This window comes from Carassius gibelio, chromosome A3 (assembly GCF_023724105.1).
Source record: "Carassius gibelio isolate Cgi1373 ecotype wild population from Czech Republic chromosome A3, carGib1.2-hapl.c, whole genome shotgun sequence".
Classification (NCBI taxonomy): Eukaryota; Metazoa; Chordata; class Actinopteri; order Cypriniformes; family Cyprinidae; genus Carassius; species Carassius gibelio.
Genome location: NC_068373.1, coordinates 7500888 through 7514856, shown reverse-complemented (window position 1 = coordinate 7514856; position 13969 = coordinate 7500888). Strand labels below are relative to the sequence as shown.

Here is a 13969-nt window from a genome sequence, read left to right as displayed (position 1 = left end):
TCATACTTGAGCATTTAAAAGCAAACTCTTCTTAGTTTTAGAAAAGGAGTTGATGATTTTCTCAATACATTAACTCTGAGGTAACCTGTATAACAACAATTCTTCCTGATGTCTTGACTTCATTGAGCTTTAAAACACAGCAAATGTTCCTGAAACACCAGTTTTAACAGAAACATCTTCCAAGATGGGTACATCTTTTAATTAAAAACTGTAGTTTTGCAAAGAGACAAGTTAGGAAAGTAATACAGTGACAAAATGTAGAAAGCAAAAGCATGGATGTGTTTCTGTGACATGCAGTGGCCGGTCGGCCTCACCAGCTGGAGTCGTGCTGCTATGCGGTAGAGCAGGGCACGCTTTCGGAGGAGGGCCGTGCCGGGGGTCGGGGGTCCCATGGCCAGCAGGGCCTCGGTGCTGTGAGCCACTGCCGCCTCATACTCCTGCCTCACTAATGATCCAATGGCCTCGTCACATGACTTCTGTGGCCTTCTGTCCTCCATGACTCTGGGACAGAGTTTCTGGCGTGAGAAACACAAAGGGTTAAACACCTAAAACTGAGTTTGAATGGATGCACGAGGTTCACATCCACAGTCACAGAATCTCACAATGCTTTGTGTGTTCAATTTGAACCATAAATCTATTTTATCATCATTTAAAAATTAGAAATTGTGCAAATACTCAGTTCGATAAAGTTGCCTTTCTTTAAAATCAAAGAACACTGTTGATATATAAATTGACATATGTATGCATTGACATATAAAGCTGCGCCATTCAGATTTTAAGCCTTTTAATTTGGAATTAAGCTTTTCAAACGTACGAGTATTATTCAAGGCTGAAACGACTAGAAAAGCAGCTGAAGGCACACAAAGTGTTTTTATCTGAAGAATTGAAACTTGCTGAACACATAAAATGGAGTTCAAATAGACATTTCCCACCGGTCGCACTGGTTTGTGCAAATTCTGTTGTAGTGTGGTGTCACTTTTCCTTTTCTGTAATAATTAGGTCACAGCTGTGGCGTCCATCTGGACTGAGTTAGCCGAGGCGGCTGTGAACACTTTTTCCACATTGTTTTTTTTTTTTGGTTTGAGCGAATGCTCCAAATATTTTATTCCAAGCAACTAAACCAAAATCCAAAAAAAAAAAAAAAAAAAAACTAAATTAGGCAATATTATATATCTACTGAATGATGACCATCGTATGAGAAGACACCAGCAACAGTTCAGCCCAAATAGGCTAATCCATCACTTATGGGCATAACTTTATGATATCAAATTAAAATAATAGTAAATTAAATAAAGATACTTCTTGCTATAGTATTTTGTACATTTCATGTTTTCAGTAAGTTCTATTTTTTGGTCTTTTCATGCCTTTATTTTGACAGGACAGTAGAGGTTAGACAGGGGACCAGCGAAGGTCCTTGAGACTGGAGTTAAACTCCGGTCGCACTACATGTTGGTGTACTAGCCACGAGACTATCAGCTATCTATCATTTTACTTACATTAGAAAAATGCAAATACCAGTGAGTGTGCACTGAGCACACATCACCAGAGTACCATAGTATTTCCATCACTGCACACTGATACCACTGAGTACTTTCTGTAAGGGTTACAAACATTCATTATCATTGCTGCACATCATATACTGTTATAATGTGCAGTTAAATAAACAGTAATGCCATTGCTTCACAAACGTGACGCTAGAGTCTCCATCAAAACACCACAGTCAATACGTTTATTGTTACTACTGTAAAACCATATATGGGAAGTCTCCTTCAAACTAGAATTGTCTTTGTCTCTCTTTGGTTCCTTGTTTTTATTTATGGACACTGCTCATCAAAACATACAAAGATTCACTGCAGTAAGAATAACTTACTGTAAATCAGCCACGCTCAATGATAAATAAAAAATATGCTTATTCTTGTTTTTTTTTTAGAAGTTAATATCATTCTGATGAATATGCTCGCCCAAAATATGCCATAGCTTTACATGTCTGTAAATATACAGCAGCTTTTCTCTCAAAATTCACGTTATTTTACATTATTAAAATAATGCAGCCGATGTGCTAATAAACGGAAAACTTTAACAACTTCTTATAATGGTAGGACTGAAACCATTATAATTAAAAATAATTTAATTAAAAATAATTAAATTAATTATATATTAAATGTTCACTGGTTACCGATCAGTTATGTAAAAATGTAAACTCAAATGTAAATATTTATCGAATCGACTGCAGGCTGCTTACAGCTCAAGTCGAGAAGATACTCACATAGTCCTACATTATACATACATAACATGATATAAATAACTGTATTGTTGTTGATATTTGCATAATGTTAAAAACCCTGAGCGGAGTCCCTCACTCACACACAGAGAGAATGAGACCGTCAGGTATCAAACAATAACAGTCCTCACAATCCAGCATCTAATTAACCTCCAGCGCACCAAACAAGGCAACAGAGCCTCGGTAAAATATATAAACACTCTATATTTGGATTCCGGGTCAGTTAATAATAGATGTCCCGTCTGAGTGCGAGTGTGTGGCCGCGTCTCAAAAGCCAGCGAGATGCCTACCGAGACAACATCCACGCGCACCGTGGACGCGCTCGAGACGCTCGCTTCCAGCGTTCGATTCCTTCACTTTACCAGTTCGATTCGAACGTGCTATTCGAATGTTCGAAAAAAGCGCTTCCGAGTCCGACGCCCAGACGTGATGTCCAGGAAGGCAGCGCGCTCGGTTTTGAAACACAGCCGCTGTGTCCATCCTAAAGAACAACAACAACTGCGTGTGTGCCGCCACATCCACGCAAACCCACACTAAACCAGCCACAACGTGCACTTATACACACGATATGTGATTACTGGACGAGCATAGCGGTTGATAACCACGATTTAAGAGAGAGAGAGGGGGGTTATAATGTGTGTGTGTGCACTGCGATGATCGCTGCTCTCATGGCCTTGAGCTCCAGCCGCCCCCGGACACAGATTCACACGATCCTGCAAGATGAACATAACAATCTGCACTGAATCTCACCCTCACACACCCCAAGCACACGCTCTGTCCGTGTGTGTGATGAACGGCTCAGATGGGAAGCGAATATCATAGCTCAACGCGAGCATCTTTAGCTGCTAGTCAAGAGTCGCGCAGCTGCGACCAGGCCTTTTCATCATAACGTTAACCGTGCAAACGCGCGCCGCTATACCCCGCGTCCTGACGCGCGGGACACGCGAGCTGACAGCGGGGTCGACGGCAGGACAGGTGTGAGGAGGGCGAACGCTGCACCTCAGGAAGGTGTTAGAGGAAGTCTGCACTTACCTAGCTTTACTTTCTACGCCATCTTGGATCCACTTGTCAGCCTGTCGCGGTGCATTATGGGTCAAATATTTCTGCGCACTTCTTCCTGCCACTGCACAGGACTCTCACGCTTTAGAGATTGATGTTTATTTATTTCGAAACATTATAGAAATAGTGATACAAATATCAACAAATTAAAATTACAAAAATAATTAAATAATTTAAAAAGGGGTATTTTTAATGCATCACACACTGAATTTAAATATATATATCATGTCATATATATGTCATTAAAAATCGGAAAAGAGTTACAAACAGATGAAGATTTTAAAGCTTGTTTTTTCTTAGACAGTTGGATCAATGAAACGCTTTGTTCAAATTCTCTCATGATAACAAAACAGAGAGGTCTGGGGTTTATTTGAGAATATTTGCAAGCAGCAAAAATAGAATCGCTACATTTTTTATTTTTATTTTATTTATTTTTTTCAGCACTACGTCCTTCTGAAACCAGACACATTCCTCATACATTTTCACTCCTAATGAAGCCTAAAACAATCTTGCTGAAATGTCTTTGTAAATGGACAGTTCTGAAAGAGATGAGCAAGAGTCATCACAAAAAGATCAACTGGAGCAAACATCACTTTTGAGTGATTTGCATGATGAAATCTCCTTTACTTTGTTAGTTAATAAGTAAGTATGAGGACACATCCACAGGTTTTTCCAGCAGATGTTCCCCACTGCATTATTTAGTTCAGTCACCGCTGGCAGAATAATAATATCCTGCTCAAATAATGAAGGCTTTCAGCTTTTTAATATGACTGGTCCCTTCACCCACCCCCTTCCTAAAATATAAAGGCATGCTGTATAGTTTGATGTTGAAAAAAGAACATTTATATTGAACAATATAATTATTAATAGTTGGCTTTTAAATAAATAAATACAAATCTGGAAATATTTACTTGATTTAATTGATTTTTCTACTCAATTATTAGATGTATAAACCTCTCTCTCTCTCACACACACACACACACACATGTGTATATATATATATATATATATATATATACACACACACACACACATTTTATTCAAAAGAATTTGTATAGAACTAATCACACTAACTATTTGTCAAATGTTTGCATTTATGTTTTTTTTCTTCTCTCATGATCTTCTGTTCAAAATGGTTAAAAACAGTAATATTATTAAATATTATTATAATTATAATAGTGTTCTATTATTAATATTATTATAGATAATTATTTCATTATAGATCAGCATCAATACTCTTCAATGTCACGTGATCCTTCAGAAATCACTCTAATGTGCTGATTTGTCGTTCAAGAAACATTTATTATTAGTATCATTGTGCAAAACAGTTTTGTTGTTTCACATTTTTGTGGCAACTGTGATAGCCTATGTTTTCCAGTGTGCTTTGATGAATTAAAAACTCTTTGGTCAGTTTAAAGCATCCTTGTTGAAAAAAAGTACCCCAAATCTATTCTATTCAATCAGAGATTTTTTTTATTTACTGAATATTCATTTATTTCATATTTGTCAGAGTACCTTGTATGTTGTAGAGTATAATATGTTACAAGAGTATATAAGTGATCCAGTTATTCGCAAATTCACAAACAAAGCCGCTCTTCTTCGCTGGCTTTAATCGCCGCGGTTGTTGTGTGAGTTCACGGTCAGTAGCGCCTCCTGTCGCTTGAAGGCGGTATTGACTGATGTCCACACTGCTGTAATGCAATGCGCCACACCGCCACAGTGTGTCTTTCTCCTCGCAAACTTACCATCCCGCGCTAGCGCAGCGGAGGAAACGACAGCTTGACAACATCTCTCGTTTCACTAGACGAGGAAAACAATGCCATTAAGTCCAGGTGCACAGAGTTTACGCTGATATTGACACGAACCATCGCTGTATCATCTATGTGGAGCGGGACGGGACAGGTGCACGGGGTGGAGGGCTACATCAGAAAGAAGACACAGAACCAGAAGAGTTTAAAAGCCCATAAACACCGATACGCTGCCACAGTCGTCTTCTCGGGTGCGTTTCCGGCGTGTTTCCCAGTGCGTTAAAACGCACGAGCATCGGGAGATTCCAAGAGTGAATTGATTGCAACATCACGACCGCGAGCTGCGCGTGCAAGTGTGTGACCGCGCTGCAAACACAACGACAGGAGCGTCCCCGCAGAAGTGCACTGATCTTTCCAATCTTTATATATGACAGCTCGTGATTGCATGCATCAGCAGATGGCTGAACTGATTTAGCTGATCACTGGCACTCGAACTAGCGTGGGAATCGAAGGAGAGGACGATGTTGTTGAAGGAATACCGGATATGCATGCCACTAACAGTGGAAGAGGTAAATTTTGGAATTATATATTTATTCATTGTGATGGTAAGATGTAAAAAAAAAAAAAAAAAAAAAGGTTAAATATATCCAGTAACTCATTTGGAGATGCGAATCAGAGTAGCGTTTACTCCAGTTACTTGTACTGCAGTTAATCTGCCATGTCTATTTTAGTTCAATTCATTGCAGTTGAATTGTTTGCAACTTTCCCCCTCTTCTCCTCCAGAGAAACATGCCAGAAACCCACAGTTGTGTCCACTTGGTGGTGCTGTGGAACTTCCCCTTCCCGCTAATGCTGTTGTTGTTCACTCAGTGTGGCTTTGACGTTGTTCTAATGTACTTTTAAATGGGAAAACAAGATGGTGATGATTATTTTCATAAACCATTCACTGCAGCCACTGCATGAGAACCTATTTCACAACGAGTCATTTACACAGAATAGCCCTGTGCCAAATGTCTCTCTTCCAAGCCACCGTCTTTTCTAAAATTGAAAACCCCAGCTCGTTCACTAATAGAAATGGCCATAATCTTTTATTTTACAAAGTAGGTGAAAGATTAGATAACATTACATGGGTTTGTTTGGATCCCCAGTAGCTGTGTCCTTATGCAACCCCTGAAAACAATTCACGACTTGAATTTAAAATCAGTCTGAAGAATCAATGAACATTAGGACAGTCTGAAAGAGCAAATGAAATCAGATGCACTCCTAAAAGTTGACAAAATAACTTCTTGGCAATTCAGTATCATGCATGAAGGAAAACTTGGACTAGGAGTTTATGCAAAATCTCCTGTGTGAAATGTGTGTGTGGATAAATATGAATCTGTGTATGTTTTATTCATTTATATCACCCCGTTTGTTGATCATAATGTCTTCTTAAGCCACATTTAGTGCTTTAAGTGTGATCTAAACATATTATCCTGACTATTTCTGTTCCCGGTAACTATATGTGTAGCAGATGTGCATGCGCATAAATCTGCATCTCAAGTCGCCTGACTGAATGAAACTGTAATTGGACGGAATGAATTTGAGATCAGATCAATCAGCGCTTCTTAAGTACAGCTCCAGAGTGACTGCCGTCTTTCCGTCATGTGTCTTCGTGCGTCTGCAGCCCATCTGCTGACTGACACCACAGATGTATTTTGTGTTCGAGCAAGCTGCATGTTGAAAAGCATCATCGTTAATATCCTTGCTTAATAAATCTATGTACCCATCCATTTGCACACTGTAAACAGAGTAAGCTAAACCCCAATTAAGCATTACATTCTGACTTTTTTTCTTCTGGTTATCATTATAAATCAATTAGCACGTTTCTAATGTGTTTGTGTACATGGGCGTGTGTTTTAATAAGAGGGAACGGCCATCTGCAAGCGTTCTGGATGATTGGTGTACCTAGCAACGGCTGAGACTGTTAGTCAAAATCTGTTTGGTCAATTAAAGGTCTCATGAGAGGTTACCGAGCTGATTACAGGTTCAGATGATGTTGACTGCCGTCAAGGACATTCTCTCGGCTCTTGGAAACATGTGTGACTCTGGCTGTCACTGTATGTTGTATCCATCCGAGTTATCGTCTCTGTATGCGTGCAGGGAGCAAACATTCATCATAACGTTTATCCTTGAGTGATAAAGACCTCTAAGTCACCTCCCTGAGTTAATTAATTATAGATAATTCAGTTGTGGAGCGATGCCAGAAAAAGCAGTGCAGGAGTGAGGTGATAAAGAGAAAGCACTTGCCCCGAGCTTTAGATCATCTCATCACAGTTTCCCTTTCAGATACCTCAGAAAATAAGCTGTGGATCTTTACGCTGACATGAAATTGCAGAATGAATCGGTTTCATTCAGTATGCATTTGAATATATTGTTGAGTGCATTTAAAATGCATCGGTTTATTAAAAAATATTTTTTTATCTTAAAGTAGTACCATTTTTATCTACCGTATTTTGCAGTCCGCAAAATATAGTCCATAAGTCACACTTTTTTTCATAGTTTGGCTGGTCCTGCGACTTATAGTCAGGTGTGACTTATTAATCAAAAATAATTTGACATGAACCAAGAGAAATGAACCAAGAGAAAACATTACCGTCTCCAGCCGCGAGAGGGCGCTCTATGCTGCTCAGTGCTCCTGTAGTCTACACTGAAGACATAGAGCACCCTCTCGTGGCTGGAGACGGTAATGTTTTCTCTTGGTACTTGGTTCTAAATAAATGCGACTTATAGTCCAGTGCTACTTATATATATATTTTTCCTCGTCATGACGTATTTTTGGACTGATGCGACTTATACTCAGGTGCGACTTGTAGTCCGAAAAATACGGAAACCTTTTTTATTACCGAAAAGTCACTTTGTACTTTGTAATGTAATAATAGTAAAATGTATTGATTAGGGGTGTAACGGTTCACAAAATTCACGGTTCGGTTCGATACGATACACTGATGTCACGGTTCGGTTCGATACGTTTTAGATACAGCAAAATGTAAAAACATCTCAACTTTTCAGAATGCCGCAAGCGCACCGCGGGTCATGTGACAAGAACCAACCAATCAGCTTCATCCTTTCCCGTAACAACGTTGAGAGCTCAGCCAAGATGAAGGAACAGCTGATCATAGTTGTATATGGATTGCAATTTTGAAATAAATTCAGTAGCAGAGCTACTGCAAGCGATTTTTAGAGCTGCAAATCCATTTATCCTTCGCTGAAATTTCCGCGTCTCATGGAGAGAGCACGTCATTGTTGCTTAGCAAAGACAGACGCATCATGAGCGCTTCTGCCCGAGCGCTTTGGAAAGGAGGAGAAAGACGCGCTTAGCGTTTTCCATGCGTTTTTAGGCACGATATGTGAACGGCCCCTAAGGCGCTCGCTCACTCAGCACGCGCTGAAGGCTCGTTGCAAAATGTCTAATGCATTTAACAGACCAGAAACATAAGATCCTAAAATAACCAACAGGTCTGGTGTTTGGGTTGGATTCCCTGTAAGCTATAGTGTCTAAATGCTGCAGGGATAGTTTGCTGCGTGCATGTTTCTCCTTTTTTTCGTCTTTTCCCAGATAGTACTGACGCATATATCCCAGATATTCCCGCTGTTTTTTTTTTTTTTTTTTTTTTTTGTAATCCCGCTGGTGTACCCTGTCATGTTGCAGATGCGACATACCGTTGTTTTTTTATCCACCACTCTCTTGCCATCACCATTATAGCTTAAAGGGAATCCAAAGTGCACCCAAACACCAGACCTGTTGGTTATTGGGGGATCTTCTCATTTCTAGTCTGTTAAACGCATTGGCTATTTTGCAACGAGCCTTCAGCGTGTACTGAGTGAGCGAGCACCTGCTGAGTAGCCTAACATAAACATATAAGATGGTGTTTTTTTCTTCTTCGGGAGTGTCAGGGGCGTTGCCTGTTACGTTGTTTGGGTTATTGGGCTACCTTGTTGAACGCATATCATTATATTTCTTTCTCTCTCTTTTTTTTTTTTTTCAAATATAATTAATTACTCCAACGAACCGTTCGGTATACATAATGCGTACCGCGTACCGAACCGAAAGCGTCGTACCGAACGGTTCAATACGAATACGCGTATCGTTACACCCCTAGTATTGATTGATAAACCATGTTTATTTTTTAGCATTTGCAATTTTATGTACTTAATCTTACAATATGGAATATTAGTGGATGAAGATATTGGATATGTATCGATCTGTGATTAAATGTTTTATTTTATAATTTATTACCAAAATATACACTATCAAAAAAAAAAAAAAAAGTTACTAAAAACTCAAGTGTGCAAACAAGTGAATAGCAGAAACATACCATACAGTTTTACAAAACAAAAAGTGTAAATGTGTGGTGAAAGGGTATCAACATAGTGTAAAAAATGCTGTGCATATTGAAACTGATACTGCAGACTAATTTAGTTGCTGTTTAGGAGAAAACCTTTTGATCTTAAAGAGATTTCAAGTGATTTGACTTTACTATTATGATAGTTGTCGTTCAAAATATTTCTATTAAAGGATGATACTTTCATTTGAAATGAGTGCCAGTTTTGTTCAGCTCTGTGGCAGCAATTATTAAATCTCAACTATGAAATAAATAGAGTAACATCTTTATTAGGTGAGAAATTGAGCCGTGACCATCTGAAGCTCAGGGGCTTCACAAGTGAAAGGAAAGGGTCTTTCTTTGCTTTAATTGGTCTCTTTTTTTCTGCTGAAACTCAAGGTTCTCTTAATAATGGATAGTATTGACTCTCACTAGACGCTGCACACTTATCATAGGTGTACAGAAGCGTCAGGATTTTACCTGGAAAAACCTTGTATCTCTGTTCCCGCACAGTACGGTGGTTTGAAAGCATGTGCTCTAAGTTGTTTTCTAAATGTATCTTATTTTGACAAATTCATCCATCCGATTCAAAAGTTAGTTTGACCTTGAAGTTTTAAATCAAAATGTCAAAACGGGATCTTCTGGTGAAACAACAGACCAAAGACTTGTGTTCTGCAGTTTTAAAGGAGACATATGATGTTGCTAAAAATAACAATATTTGGTGTAATGGAATGTGTTTATGCGGTTTAAGATTAAAAAACACATTATTATTTTCCATATAATGCACATTATGGTTTCTCCTCTATGCTCCGCCTTTTTGAAACGCTTTGATTTTTACAAAGCTAATCAGTTTGAAAAGCGAGGTGTGCTCTGATTGGTCTGTTATCCAGTGCATTGTGATTGGCCGAATGCCTCAAGCCTGTGACAGAAATGTTACGCCCCTTACCATACTGCAATGCCGTCTCCCAGCCGGACGAGACTCAGTCCAGCTGCTCTGCTCGTGCACATCCCATCATCGGTTCTCTTTTAGCAGTTCAGTCAATGTACTGTTAGGAGTAACTGAATAACTCGGGATATTGGTTTATTTCGCGTCAGAGGGTGTGTAAGGCACGTTTATAAACTGAATAATTTAAGTAATTTGTGGATTAGTTCATACTGAAGATGCGAATCGTTTCAAACGATTCAGTTCGATTTGGTGAACTCGTTCGACCAGTTCTCTAATAAGATCGGGATAAATTGAAAAAGTATTCGCGATCTAGATATCAATAGACGAGACAAAAACAATAAAACCCATTAGAAACAATGCATTTGTTGCATCCAGTTGGGACATAATTACTGATTATAATGACTGCGTAAACATAAGACCATGTCAGCATTTGTGATCGGAGAAATTACAAACAGACTGTCCCAGTCACTGTGCCACAGATGCATTGTCCTCATCCTCCAAAAAATGCACAGCGCACATCTGAGTATTTGGGTTAGACCTTTCCGAAACAGTGTTGAAATACAACTTAACCACTGATTTCTAGTCGTGTCCTCTTTTGGAAGAACAAACAAGTAGTTTTGCTTTAATAACAAAACACACAGCGACTCCTTGACACGGCAGCGGCGTCAACAGAGCGAATAAAAGTCATGCCTTCTTTCTTTGCATGAACAATTGGGCGGAGTCATGCAAATCTTCCCACATCATGATGTAGAGATGTGGGGGCGTGTTTAAATGAGCCGTTTTAAAGAGGGTGTGGATGAGCCTTAAGTGTGATAAAGAATATCTCTTAGGATTTTAGACTTTAGTCTTTGCAACTTTACAGATCTTCTTTATGCAACAAGAGCTTGTAACACTCCAAAGAGAAAGGAAAAATTTTAATAGCATCAAATGACACCTTTAACTAAACCATCAACAGAGCCTTCATGCTTTGTCTATTTTTGGAACAGAACCCTCATCTGAAGGGTTGCCATGCCAACTTATAAGCGGTTTGGGCTTGGCTAATAAAGTGAACAAGTTTATGGAGTTATTAAAGTGGGCAGGTGCAGGTCATGATCAATTTTTGTTTTATTTTGTTTTTAAATAGGGAAGTTACAAACTGACTTTAGTAAATAAGTCAGATCCTCCTGTTTCGCTTTAAATTTAGAAATGATACAGTCTAATTTAAATCAAAAACTGCATGTGTGCAGCGCCTTTGTTTGGATCGTGAATCAAATGATGTGGTTACCTCTAATTTTAAATAGATATAGTGCCCAGTGAATGTTTGAACCTTTTTTAATAGTTGTGTTTGAGTCCCTTAATTGTACTCGGTGTGAAAAGATGGATCTCAAAATCATACAGTCCCTGCTGGAAAGGGTTCAGATATGCAAAAGAAGCTGGAAGATCTTGTAGATTTTTCTGAAGAACAGTTCTCAGTTTAACTGTTCAGAACAAACAAGGGACTCATGCACAACCATCACAAAACAAAACAGTCGTGGATCATCAGGTAACAGAACACAGTACTAAGAACCAAGGGTTCCCAAACTTTTGAATGGGGTTATTTTCATCAATTCAGTGTCTTTTTTTAATCTTTTGTCATCTTTTATGTAAACTATCTTACTCAGGACAGTACTAAATAAAAAGTAACATGCATTTAGTATGATCTCTCTTATTTTGTAAAATGTATTCACATTTTCACAGTTTATGCAAGGGGTTCCCAAACTTTCGGATGCCACTGAAAATGAAATATTTGAAGATCCAGTTAAATTTAATTCACAGTTTGTGGCTTTTAGTGCAGTTGTGTTGAGTGTTGATCTGGTAGTTTACTTGAATACATTTTTAGCTGTTTTTCCCTTAGGGAAATAGAGTAAAATATTCATGACTCATCCTGCACTGAACTATTTTTTTTGTTAAATGCCATCTTTATTTTTATTTATTATTGCCATATTTTTGAGAAATTGTTATGATTTCGACAGTGGAACACAAAAGGAGACATTTTAAATAATGCAACCGGTCAAAAGAAAGTCATGCAGGTTTGAAACGTCGTGATAGAGAGGAAAAATGGATTTATTTCGGTGGTGTGGGGGTGCATCATCATCATCATCATCATGCGCTGTCAGCACCATCCTCCATTTCAGTAGTGTCTTCTATTATTTGTGTGCACATTCTTGGCCACAAGCTTCTGGATGTAGCTGAAGCAGTGATGACTGAGGGGTGGCTGGATATTACATTACTCTGAGTCCTTGTTCAACCATAAGAAATCTTCTTCTGAGCTGCATGTTGTGTTTTTGGATCCTGTCCTCCATCATTACCATCTTAAATAACTTAACCAGAAAGGTCAACTTAACCTTGGTCAATCAAATGGCCTTTTGTTAACATCGTTAGCCAATTATGGGTGCGAGTTCCATGCTTACCAACATATTTCAGTGAATCTGTGTTTCCTGAAACACAGGAGCATCGAACCTTGTGTGGTTGACACTACAGCTCTTGACCTCAGGTTAGAAGCATAGTGTACTGTAATTCTGGTGTATGCATCCAAAAACTTTTTCATTTCATATATATATCTCTCTGTGTGAAGGCGCATGACTCACCGTTGCTTTGCTGATAGCGCTGTTTCTCATACACGCACAGAGAGAGTCTTACCAGCAGCTCATCAATCCGTATTGCATTGTATATTGCTAGTAGAATTAGTTGTATAATCTTTTAATAATAATTAATAAATAATTTAAAAAAGATTGGACAGGAAAAGCTCTGGCTTTGTGTGGACGTAGCCTGAAAGGTTCTGTCGTATGCTCCACATTGCCAGTTTTCATAGTGCTCTTTCTGGTTTATTTTTGCTTAATGCTTTTTGCCTGGGGACTACATTTATAAATGTAGTTGTTGTATTTTTTCAGGTAATTACTGCTTTTTTTCAGTTCATTTTAAGTCCATTCTCCATCTGAGAGACACAGAAATGCATAACTAGATGAAGTGAATGCTGCCTGACTGAAAAATTCAAAATGCTGTCGCTGTTTTTGACCTCTTTTTTTTTTTAAGCGCTTCCTATGGATTTGTTATTCACTGCATGCTTTTGTGGATTTTAACATTTTGGTGCCAAGACGTGCACACACATCAACAAACAGGTGGAGTCCACTCACCGGCTCCTGAAACCAATCAGATATCCGATTGCAGATTCTTGGTCCAGCCAATAACGTTTAATAATTTAACACATCTGTGGATCTCATTCATATTTATTTGGAAATATGAAACGTTCCTGAACATAGAAATGTTATAGACCCCTATATATCCATCAGCAAATAAAACCTTGCGTCTTCGGTATTGACCGTCTTCATTAATGAAGTCTGGACAAAAATATTTAAACCTTGAGCATGTAATATCATTGCTTTTTTCATGTTTATTAATGTTTGTTTATAAAATGCAGGGATTCCCAAAGCTTTTATTGTCAGCCAAACCCTTTAAAATAAATGATGTACTTGAAGGATCTCTTGAATTTATATTTCAAATCATTTAACAATGTACTTGCATGTTTAAAATGCACATAAAGAATTGAAAACAA

At 38.5% G+C, this 13969-nt stretch overlaps 2 protein-coding genes across 3 annotated transcripts in view; one reads left to right on the top strand and one right to left on the bottom strand.

Moving 5' to 3' along the window:
* Positions 1-3412, bottom strand: part of LOC127940478 (probable helicase with zinc finger domain) — a 55042-nt gene extending 51630 nt beyond the window's left edge. The window contains exons 1-2 of one of the 2 annotated variants that reach the window (XM_052536141.1): positions 3314-3412; positions 315-515 (exon numbers count right to left, since the gene is read on the bottom strand). In XM_052536141.1, the coding sequence (XP_052392101.1) occupies positions 315-497 (183 nt within the window). In that variant the 5' untranslated portion in view covers positions 498-515; positions 3314-3412. Of the gene's footprint in view, positions 1-314; positions 516-3031 lie in introns of both variants that reach the window. The other variant, XM_052536142.1, reaches the window with a different exon arrangement.
* Positions 3413-5028: 1616 nt separating this feature from the next.
* LOC127945071 (cytoplasmic phosphatidylinositol transfer protein 1) overlaps positions 5029-13969 on the top strand; it is a 70194-nt gene continuing 61253 nt past the window's right edge. Inside the window, exon 1 of the mRNA XM_052541622.1 lies at positions 5029-5657. Within this exon, the coding sequence (XP_052397582.1) occupies positions 5610-5657 (48 nt within the window). The 5' untranslated portion in view covers positions 5029-5609. The remainder of the gene's footprint in view (positions 5658-13969) is intronic.